Source organism: Geotrypetes seraphini, chromosome 15, assembly GCF_902459505.1.
Source record: "Geotrypetes seraphini chromosome 15, aGeoSer1.1, whole genome shotgun sequence".
Taxonomy (NCBI): domain Eukaryota; kingdom Metazoa; phylum Chordata; class Amphibia; order Gymnophiona; family Dermophiidae; genus Geotrypetes; species Geotrypetes seraphini.
In genome coordinates, this window is record NC_047098.1 from 36115374 (window position 1) to 36127454 (window position 12081).

Genomic DNA, 12081 nt, shown 5'->3' on the forward strand with positions numbered 1-12081 from the left:
AGAGGTAGAAAACATTTGGGGGGTTAATATTCAAAATGATTTAAGTGGCCACTTAAATCACTTGGGCAGGGATACCCACTGATATTTAGCATCACTTAACCGGTTAGTGCCAATGAATATCCGTCCTGACTGCTAAACCAAATGCTGCTTATTTTGTGAGAGGTCTGAGGATGGAGTCAGAGCTATGTGGTTAAGTGCTGATATTCTGCACTTAACTGCCTAAGGTTAGCAGTTAAATCGGACAGCATCAAAATCAGTCCTATGTTTATGTGGTGTCACTTAGGCAGTTTAGAGCTGAATAGCATACCTAAACAATCTAAGAGATAGCCGGCTGCATAAACCCAAATATTTAAGGCTGGTGCCCAGACATGGCCCAGCATTGAATATCCAGGGATATGCCTGCAGCAGCTAAAAATACACTCGCCACCCCCGGATGAACATCTGCCCATTTATTTTCAGTTTAATGATTATTTAATGCAGGGCTTCTTTTACAAAGCCATGATAGCGATTCCCCTGCATCAAATGAACCCAAGCCCATTCATTTCCTAAAGGCTGTGAGAGAATCACTACCACAGCTTTGTAAAAGGGGCCCTCAGTGATCTAGGAGCCATTTGTCTCCTAGAGCAGGGGTAGGGAACTCCAGTCCTCGAGAGCCATATTCCAGTTGGGTTTTCAGGATTTCCCCCAATGAATATGCATTGAAAGCAGTGCATGAGCATATTCATTTGGTAAATCCTGAAAACCCGACTGGAATACGGCTCTCAAGGACCGGAGTTCCCTACTCCTGTCCTAGAGTAAATCAGATGCTCTAGAACAGTGGTTCCCAATCCTGTCCTGGAGGAACACCAGGCCAATTGGGTTTTCAGGCTAGCCCTAATGAATATGCATGAAGCAAATTTGCATGTCTATCACTTCCATCATATGCAAATCTCTCTCATGCATATTCATTAGGGCTAGCCTGAAAACCCGATTGGCCTGGTGTTCCTCCAGGACAGGGTTGGGAATCACTGCTCTAGAATGCAACTAAAATCTTAGATGTGCACATTCATTTATTTATTTACGCACAGATTTACCGTATATTCTACCTATAACTAGAATTTATTTGTTGGGAATATTGCATTGTGTTAGTGGTATCTGGCTTTTCTTTTTCTTTTTGGTGGTGCATAATTATTTTTTTCTATGTAGGATGTACCCATCAGCCTTGACAAGAGACTTGTGGAGGGTCGATGTCCAAGATGAAGGCTTTATTAAAACAACTTAATAATCCACAAGAAAATGTTTAGGACCTGAGAGCATTTGGACCCAACATGGTCTGTGTTTCGATACTATGGTCTTCCTCAGGGATCCCTGTAGATCCTATAAGGAAACTTGTGGATTATATATTAAAAACAAACAATGAAACCTCTGCACTGTTGAGAATTGCTCGAGAGCGGGAGAAAATTCATAATCCACGAGTTTCCTTATAGGACCTACAGGGACCTCTGAGGAAGACCATAGTGTCGAAACACGGACCATGTTAGGTCCAAATGCCCTCAGTGTATTAGGTCCTAAACATCTTCTTGTGGATTATTGTTTTAATAAAGCTTTCATCTTGGATGTTTTCCCTCCACAAGTCTCTTATTTTGGTTGGTTTCTTTTATGTGGAGGAATTAGGGTCAGCCTTTTTTGTTTGGTCCATCAGCCCTGAGGCTTTTTCTGCTGGCTCAAACATATTTTGTGTTGACAAAACTTAAGGAATGGGCATTTTGGTGCATTCTGAGTACAGCGGAATATAGTTTTCTTTACAGAGAGACCACTAGACTCTCCCATCAAACTGAAGTGCTCACTTAGGAATCCTTTTACTAAGGTGTGCTACATAGAGAATGACATAGTGACAGAATTTGTTACTGTACCATCCCCATGGATAATGGCGGGAAACCATCCCCATGTTATTCTCTAAGGAGAGAGAGAAAAATCAGAGTACAAATGGGCACAGCCACTGACCCTCAAGTCTTGCATTAAAGAATGCTGGTGTAGAAGGACTGAAGTTGAAATAGACACTAAAGAATGACAGGGGATGGTTTAACGTGGGGACGGTGACAAATTCTGTCACCGTGTCATTCTCTTTAGTACTAGCAATACAAAGAACAAATGTCCCAGATTCACCTGCCAGAAATCTGATGGCTTAAACGCAACTCCTTCTTACCTACCAGTTTGGAATTGGGGGGGGGGGGAGGGGTAAGGGGGAGGATCAAGAATGCACAGCAGAGGAATTGAATAAACTCAAAAGATACACTAATTTCCTAAAAGAGAAGTCCATAGGACATTATTGAGATGGCTTGGGAAAATCCACTGCTTATTCCTAGGATATGCAGCATAAAATCTGTTTTACTATTTGGGATCTAGCTAGGTACTTGGGACCTGAGTTGGCCACTGTTGGAAACAATCAAGCCACTGTGACATCACTGACGAGATTGGCTCTTAGGCATTGGTGGAATGAGGCATTATGACATCATAATCTCAGCTATAGAATATTGCTACTTTTTGAGTTTCTGGCAGATACTTGGGTCTGCCTCTGTTGGAAACAGGATACTGGGCTTGATGGACCTTCGGTCTGACCCAGTATGGCAGTTCTTATGTTGGGAAGCCCTGGGAGTGGAATGACTGTACCAAACTATCTGAACAATCTTTGTGCACTTCAGGGAGTCAGGGTCAGAAGCAATTGTTAATCCAGAGTCCTAAGAGACTCTTACAAGCTGCTAATATGAACTGGTGGACTGCATTTCTCTGAAAGAACAGCCAGCTGTGCTACAGAACTGAACTAGCTGCCTAAAGGAGTAAAGGATTTCCTACTGGCTTAACAGTGGAGTAAGGACAGTAAGAAGTCCATATTCAGATATCCCTGGGCCTAGGCTGTGGGGTGTTGGAGCTGGTGACAGGTTCTATATCACCTAGGCCAGGGCTAGGCAATTCCAGTCCTCGAGAGCCAGAGCCAGGTCAGGTTTTCAGGATGAGATAGATTTGAAACCTTGCATGAGATAGATTTGCATCTCAAGGAGGCAGTGCATGCAAATCCATCTCATACATATTCATTTTGGATATCCTGAAAACCTGACATGGCTCCGGCTCTCGCGGACCGGAATTGCCTACCCCTGACCAAGGCAATCAACGTCCTCTAGTAGTGGTTGGAAGTTTGAGTGGGATCTTGGTGCTTCTACCAATACTGCCTGCTAAGGGGGGTAGGGGGTGGGGGAGGTTTTCTTTATGTTCTATTTGTAAAAACAGTGGGCCTGATATTAAAAATAGGGCAGAACTCTCAGATTTATGTTCCTAAAATAGACTCTTCAATTCATGCCTTATTTTCAGTCAAACTTAGGAGCCTAACTTTCAGGTAAAGATTCAACTTAATATAGGAGCTTAAAGTTATGCTTAAAAATTCAGACCAGCTATCATTTATGTAGAATAGATCATGAGCCTAGTGCTGAAAATCACTGCTAAACTCAACTATTTTCCCTCACTCTAAATCAGGGGTGTCAAAGTCCCTCCTCGAGGGCCGCACTCCAGTTGGGTTTTCAGGATTTCTCCAATGAATATGCATGAGAGCTATTAGCATACAATGAAAACAGTGCATGCATATTCATTGGGGACATCCTGAAAACCTGACTGGATTGTGGCCCTCGAGGAGGGACTTTGACACCCCTGCTCTAAATCCACCCCTGTTGCTACCCACTTTTTCAGAGCTGCCAAGTTACCCAGTTCCAAGAGGAAGATGTTTTGGCCAGTCCTGGGTTTTAAATTACATCCCAAAGCAGTGTGAGATTTGTAGTTTCTGATTGTACCCATTGAAATCAGTGCTGCAGGTCCCATAATGCATCAAGATGAGCCCAGGAGAAATCCTGAACTACCTTAAAATCTCCTTCCCAGAAATGGGTAACTTGGAAGTTCTACTTGTTATGTCCCTAAATTTAGGAGTTGAGAGAAATTTTCTGTGTAGCTTAGGCACTCAGACTTAGTAAATTTGAGCATAAATGATTTGAATAATGGGCCCAGTGTTTTTGAGGGGCCCAGCCCAAGTTTTAATAAGAGTAGATTTCCTGAAGTGGCTCTACGTTTGCCAGTTCGTCCCAGGTGGACAGAACAGGCAGATCTAATCTTGATTTTGTTTTAGTGGATGCATGGAGCTTCAGTGTCCTGTTCATATCCCACAGATAATCAAAATTATAAATCCATGCATGAAATGGGACAAAACCAAGACTAAACAGCCTATTTGAGCTGGCCTGAGTTGAGCTGGAAACTCTGAATGGTTCTTTGCAAAGCCTAAGTCATGGACTGTTCTAGGGTTACTATATGGCTCCAGAGAAAGGAGGACCGATTGAGACATCTAGGTTTTACTTCCATTGAAAGCAATGGAAGTAAAACCTGGATGTCTCAATTTGTCCTCCTTTTTCTGGAGCTATAAGAGAACCTGTCCCTATTGTTTTCACATTTGAACAATTTATTGGTTACCTTTAGAAGTATTGCACTTATCCTCAGTCATTTGTTGAAGGGGAGGTCATATAATGAGGCCTCTGATAGTTTAATGCTTAAGCAGGTTATATAACTGCTGCTGATTAATGAATATGGTTCCTGATTCTGCTCATTGAAATCAGTGATACAGGTCCCATAATGCACCAGGAGAGGGTTCTCTGAAATCCAGGACTGGTCTAAATCTCTCTCCTGAAAGTGGGTAATTTGGCAGTTCTGAGAAATTTTTCTTTAGCTAGTATGTACCCAGTCACTCACAGCTGTACACCTGGGCTCTGTTTAGTCTTAGGTTAACCATGAGACCACACGACAGACTTCATAGCAGCACAGTCCCATGTTCTCCCACCTCCTTATTCTTTATTCCCTGGTGCTGCCAACCTGTCAGCCTCTGACTCATAGCACAGGGTGATTTTGTATGGAGCTTTTCTTTTTATAATGCAAACAGACGGATGAAATTCCTTAGTTACCAGGGGCTGAATCTGATTATATTAAATGTGCAAGGCAAATGATATTGGGGAAAGGGGCCACTACCTTAAAATGGGGAGGGGGTTCTGGCAGGTCTGCAAAGTGGGAGGAGTTAAGGAAGTGACATCATAAATAGCTGCTGCTTGTCTAGCTTCACAATGTGTGTGTATAGATACAGATATATATTTAAAAACCTCCCCCCAAATCTAGGATGGTGTAGCTGAGGAGGTTTCTGGTCTCTGCTGCTCATTCCTGAGTCACCAGGAGCTGGGAAAGGACACAGAACGTGATCAGTCCTTGCTGGCGTGTTATTGGAAGGGATGACTGCTTTCCCTATTATTATGCACAGCAGCTGTCTGCAACCTTTAGCCAAAGTTTGCTGTGTGCGGGGGAAGCATCCAGGCAGCTCTGAGTACCAAGCCTGAGCATGCACTGACAGCCTGGGCCCTTCCTCCCTGCATTTCTCCCTGCGTTGGCAAGCAGTGGTCCCCAGCAAGCTCTGAAAGATGAGCTCGGGGCTCTCCTCTCTGGCTGCATTCATTCAAGGCACTCAGCGCCCTTTCTTGTTCCTTGTGACAGATTTTAACTATGGCACAGAAGGTTATGATGCTGATGGCAGCGAGGAACAGAAGGTACGCGAGGGCTCGGAAACCATGCCCTACATCGACGAATCGCCCACCATGTCACCGCAGCTGAGTGCCCGGAGTCAAGACAGCGGAGATGGTGTCTCGCCTACGCCTGTGGATGCTCTTGTACCTGGGGTAGGTGCATTATATTTCCTTTAAGAAATACTGTGTGTCTGTGCAATTGTTACAGTGTTCCTGACCCATAGAGCTTACAGTCTGAGTATGGGGGAGGGGGGGTTTGAAGTCAGGGTAGCTAGGTCTTGAACAAATCCATGGTTATGCTGGATCACTTTACTCCTTCCCCTGAATATGCTGGTTCATTAATGGTGTCCAGATGGCCCCTGTCCTGTTGTTAATATTGTGAATGCTTTATATAAAGGGTAAGGGCTCTGTTCCACTTTATGATTTTGATAGTATGTGAGGATGTGTGCATTCTCTGAGCACTTCTTACTGTGTGTGCATCTGTATTTTCTCGGAATGTAGGAGTAGTTGGACGTGTGGAGGAGAGGGCTGCTCCCTTCTTTGTAAGTGTCCAGAGAGGAAGCAGCAAAGCCCAGGAGCTAAGCTGGGGGGATCTAATAGGGGCAGGTTTGGGTTTACAGCTCCTGCAGTTCTAGATGCAATCAGGTTTCATCCCATCAGCAGCACAACCTTATCTTCAAGCCTTCTTTCCCAGCCACGGAGGCTGTCATCAGTGAACAAAACTGGCCAGGGCTCGGCTGTGATAAGGGTGGCAGAAACAATGCACAGGCTGATGGCACCTTTATATAATCAGTAAATCTGTTGTTGCACTAGCCTCTTTCATCTTCAGAGAAGATGCATCTAGGGGATGAAAAACAAGGGAATGCCCAGAAATTTGTCTGCACTTATGCACAGGGTTTGTGAAATGTTGCAGCAGGTGGACAGATTATGGATTTTTAAACCACAACTGCTAGATTTTTGTTTCTGTTTCATAACATAATGTGGACCACTGCTGAATGCACAGTATTAAGGTTTCAGACAGCTTTGAATTCACACTGAGGGACCCTCCTGTACACAGATGGCAGTGGGGTCCTGCTACTCTCTTATGGGGAATAGCTAGAGAACCTTCTGCCTCACTGCTTCCAGCTAAGGGTGGGCGCACTTTGCCAGGACCGGGGGAGTCATGGAAGGAACTGGTCAGATGGAAGGAGAAGGCTGTTCTTGTGGAACTACTTGTGCAAAAGAGCGTGGGCTGGGTGGCTGCTGAGCTCTGGGCCTGGCTGCTCCTTTTCTGTGCTCAGAGCCTGCTCGAGGCACCATTGCGTGGGAGATACCGATTATAAGGGAGCTATGACCTTCTGCTGGAGATTGACTCCACTCCTTTGGTCTGACTGCACAGATGAGGCAACCCTGCCTTTCTGCCCTTTTCACCCAGCTGTGCCTTCACCTTTCCCCTTTCTAGGGGGTCCTTTTACCAAGCTCCAGTAAAAGTTGTCCTTGGTGCAACCAGAAAATGGTTAATGTTCTGTTTCTTCCATTAATGGTCATGAGCTAATGTTATTGAAGAATGACTATGTACCAATTAGAGTTGAGAGAATACAATATGTTATGTTATGTTAACATCTGTATAAACATTATTGCTGCTGCTGCTACTACTACTACTACTATTTATCACTTATAAAGCACTGAAAGGTGTACGCAGCACTGTACATTTTGACATTTAATAGATGGTCCCTTCTCGGAAGAGCTTACATCTAACTTGGACAGACAGACATGACAGATAGGGTTGGGGATGCAGAATCCAAAGTGAGAGGAGTTAAGAATTGAAAGCACTCTTGAAGGCTTTTAACTGGGCCTTGAACACTGCCAGAGACTGAGCCCGCCATAGGGATTGAGGCAGCTTGTACCAAGCATACAGCGCAGCAAGGTAGAAGGTTGATGTTTCTCTGTAATTGTTTTCTTTCTGTATGTGTTAATGGTATTGTTAATGGCATTTTTATTATGTTCATGCTCTGTTTTATTCTTTTATTTTTTTATATTGTAAACTCGCTTAGAAATTGGATAAGCGATCAAATCAAATTTTATGTTTAAATTTGTTTTATTATTTTCGATAAACAACAAACATAAGATACAAGTCATAACATAGTGCAGTACACTGAAGAATGATCCCCCCTCCCGTTCCCCCCCCCCCCCCAGGGAACAGCCACTGTTAAACTCGCCTGAAAGGTTCACTCCAATAATCTAGCTTTCGCTACGGGAGACAAAGTTGAACAAAAAGGTCTCCAGCATCGAAGAAATTGAACCCCTTTCTTAGAATGTATGTCTAGAACATCTTGTCTTTCATAACCAGCCCAATAAATCATCTGAGTCCGCCATTGCGAAACAGAAGGCGTGTGCGGGGACAACCAGCATTGTAAAATAGTCTTTATGCCCACCAGAATAGCTCTTTGTACAAATGCATTCACCCCTGGTGTAACCGGGTCCAAGGAGAATTTCAATGTAAAGAGAAAAGTCGACGTCCGTGTCCAGGAGCAATTCCATAGGGACTGTATTGTGCGTCCTATGCGCCGCCAGTAGGCTTGAATACTGGGGCATAGCAAAAACATGTGTCCAAGAGTAGCTCTGGCAGCCGCACATCTGGGGCATCTTGCTGAAGTACTGATGTGGGCTTGGTGTGCTCTTATGGGTGCCATATAGGCACGAACCAAGAATTTATAATATCGTTCCCTCTCTATTGCTGCTACCAGGATATGTGATCTCAATTTAAAGCCCCGCTTTATCATGGACTCTGTGATTGTGGTTTGTAGGTCCAAGGACCAGGATTCAGCCAAGGCTCTGTAGTCCAGGTTTCCAGCCAACCCCTGCAAATAGCGATGGTAAACACTGAGTGGGGTGGGGTCTTGAGCTGTTAAGCAGAGGGCCTCAGATAACGTATCTTGAACAATGTCCAACAAAGCCTGTCTAGGTAAGGAATTCACATAGTGAGACAGGTTTGGATAGGTTCCTAGAGGATAAAGGAATTGAAGGGTACAGATAAGAGTAGTGGTAGGTTATAGGGATAGTCTGGGACCATTGCTCAGGCAATGGGCCTGATGGGCCGCCGCGGGAGCGGACCGCTGGGCGAGATGGACCTCTGGTCTGCCTCAGCGGAGGCAACTTCTTATGTTCTTATGTTCTTATGACAGTTGCCCGTAACTCAGCCAGTCACTAGCAGAAAGGATGTTAGCATCTAACAATTTCTGAAATGAATAGAGGGTCCCATCCGCATTTAAAATCTGAGACAGATAAAACACTCCCCCTCGAGCCCACCTAGTAGGGGCCCTGAGACCTATTCCAGGAGCTTAAGCAACGTTGCCATGTATTGGTAAATAAGGTGTCACTTCCGGTCTAATGTGCAGTTGTTTGCACAATTTCTTCCAGGTTTTCCTCAACGGACCCAGTAAAATATCCAGAAATGGATGGGAAGCCAATGAAGTGACTTTAGGAGAAGGGTAACGTGACTATAGTGGCTCTCCCAGAATATGAGTTGTGCAGCCGAATTCTAGACGGATTGGAGGGGAGTGAGATGGCTAAGTGGAAGGCCTAAGAATAGTGAGTTGCAGTAGTCTAAGTGTGAGGTGATGAGAGCGAGGATAATGTCTTTGGAAGTGTGCTCAGAGAGGAAGGGTCAGATTTTGGCAAAATTATAGAGGAAGAAGCGGCAGGTTTTAACAATATGTTGTGTCTGGGCGGTGAAGGAGAGAGAGGAGTCAAAGATGACCCCATGATTAAGAGCAGACAAAACAAGAAGGATGAGAGTGTTGTCCACAGAAACAGAGAACGAGGGAAGCATGGAGATGGGTTTAGGTGGGAAGATGAGCTGCTCCATTTTAGCCATATTCTGTTTTAGATGGCGGTGAGACATCCAGGCGGAAATGTCGGATACGCAGGCTGATCTCTGATCACCAAATACAGATATTTGGTGCAGAGAGGTAGATCTGGGAGTCGTCAGCATAGAGGTGATACTTGAGGCTGTGGGAGGAGATCAGCGCTCCAAGTGAGCAAGTGTAGATTGAGAAAAGGAGTGGTCCCAGGACAGAGCCTTGAGGTACACCAATCGATAGCAGGAAGGCTGTGGAGGAGGAACCACCGTTGCTTACACTGAACCTAAACATGTACCTATCTCCATTAAATTTGGGTACAGTACTTCACACGTCACAGGTCCAAAAAAAAACCCCAAAACCTCTAGTTGAGGGGAATCTTTCTGTTAGGACCTGTGACGTGAGAAGTACTGTGCCCCAAATTTAATGGGCACATGTACAAGTTTATACAGATGTTGACAATGAAGTTCTTTTACTCCACTAATTACTGGAGTTTCAATTCGTGACTTCAATTTGAAAAAGTCGATCTTTTGGACTGTAATACATGGGCTAATGTTGTCATTAGTGCTTGATATAATCCTCTTGAAAAAAACCCAAACAAGGGGAAGATAATAAGATAATGCAAAAGGAAGATCTCCCCACCTCTAGCGCTGAAAAGGAAAGGTAGGGGCAACAGACTGAAAAAAGAATAATACAAAATATTACATATTAATTTGCTTAATGTGAAGGGCAGGTCCTCTGTTGACACAGCAGCCTGGGGCATGTTTTTGTTATGCATTATTGTTGAACACTGTCACTTAGGGCAAGGTCCAGGGATGTTGCACAGTTGATACCCTTCTGTGTTATTATTGTGGCAGCTTGCCTAGGGGCTGATGTTCCCAGGCTGCTGTGTCGACTGAGGACCTGCCCTTCACATTAAACAAATTAATATGTTTGGACTATTGCAACTCTATCTACTTAAGCCTAACTAAGAAAAACCTCCACAGACTCCAACAGATTCAGAATGCCGCGGCCAAGCTCATCTTCGCTAAAAGTAAATTTGACCGAGTATTGCGATCTGAGGGGGGCAGTACGATTATCGCTTACAGGGTTCTCAGCAGCGCACTGTGAGAGTACTAGGTCCTCCGCTATCTCTTTCATCGGAGTAACACTGTGGAATAAGTTGACTGGGCCACTAAGAGCTCTTGTAGAGTTTCAGAAGTTTAAGAAACTTCTGAAAACTACATTATTTGTAGAAAAATGCTTTTTTTTCCCAGGATTATGAATGTTTCTATATTGATAAGCTGTCGAGTGCTGTTAAAAAAACAAAACAAAACATGGCTGATATGAAAGGCCTGTTGTTATTTGTATAATATGTGCTGTATGTTTCTTATTTTATATGATTGTCTTTTGAAAAACCGCCTAGTTTTAGGTGGGTAAGAAATCGTTTAAATAAATAAATAAATAATTTTTAGTGCATGATGCGCGAGTGCAGATTTGGCGCTTACTGCAGGACACCTGACCACTTCCCACTGTAAACCCTTTTACAAGGGGGTGCTGAAAAGTTCTCAGCCCAACCAAGAAGAGAATAGCCTGGATATGGTTCAATCAATGATCTGAAACAATATCAAAACATAGCATTTCGTTTCTGCAAATTGGCACTTAACGAAATAAGATAACGCTTTTTTCAGCTAAAGCGACAGAACAAGGCTCAGAATTTAGGAAGTTGGTTGGTTGGGCTGAGAACGTTTCGTAAGCTGCAGTAAACACGCATTAGTACTTAGCGCAGATTAGTAAAAGCACCCCTTGGTGAAGAGAATTTGTGAATTACTTGGCATAATACAGGTGTGCTGCACCACATGTCCCTTCCTTGGTTTCATTCTCTCTCCCCAAACGAAAATCCATTAGACCAGTTTATTTAATTTTTAAAAAAAATTTATTACTACCTTCACAGATTACTTTCAGAAATAGGCCAAGGTTCTCAACAAATATCTATCTAAATAAATAAAATCACATGTAGCTTTAACCAAAATGTACACTGATGCAACACTCGGTGCCAAGGAGACCTTTTCTTCCTTATTACGAGTCATCCATCTTTATCCCTCACCAAACTGTACAGTGCTGGATGTCTGGGGCATGGAATAGCCACGCAGTGCTCTCAGTATCAATTTTCTTTAAGCACATCCTCGGCCACCTGTATTTGCATCATAACCATGTTCACAATTTCTCTGGCTACCTAATACATGGTCCGAGTACTGGGGGAGCAATTTTGTTCTAAACCAGGGGTGTCAAAGTCCCTCCTTGAGGGCCGCAATCCAGTCTGGTTTTCAGGATGTCCCCAATGAATATGCATGAGATCTATTTGCATGCACTGCTTTCAATGCATATTCATTGGGGACATCCTAAAATGTTTAGTGTATGGTTGTAGAGTGAAAGGGTGGAGTGCATGTGTTCTGTTCTTCTTGGCAGTGCCTAGGGAGACTGAGAAGGTGTTGGGTAAAAAGAAAAATGAGGGGTCTTGGACAATGGGCCCTATCCTTAAGGATGGATCATCTGCATTCCCTGATGCCTGTTTGGCTTGTTGATGATGCTACAGTGTTTGTAAGGCTTCTCTCTCATTTGCTCAGTAGCTCACGTTTTGAGTTGTTTGATGTCTTACATATCATTATTTGGTCTCTCTTGTACTT

The 12081-nt window shown here is 43.8% G+C and overlaps 1 protein-coding gene across 3 annotated transcripts in view; it reads left to right on the forward strand.

The window, feature by feature from the left end:
- The window catches only part of ABR (ABR activator of RhoGEF and GTPase), a 298588-nt gene that overhangs the window by 123131 nt on the left and 163376 nt on the right, over positions 1 to 12081 (forward strand). For all 3 annotated transcript variants that reach the window (XM_033921707.1, XM_033921708.1, XM_033921710.1), the window contains one exon: positions 5548 to 5729. In XM_033921707.1, coding sequence (XP_033777598.1) covers positions 5548 to 5729 — 182 coding nt within the window. The remainder of the gene's footprint in view (positions 1 to 5547; positions 5730 to 12081) is intronic.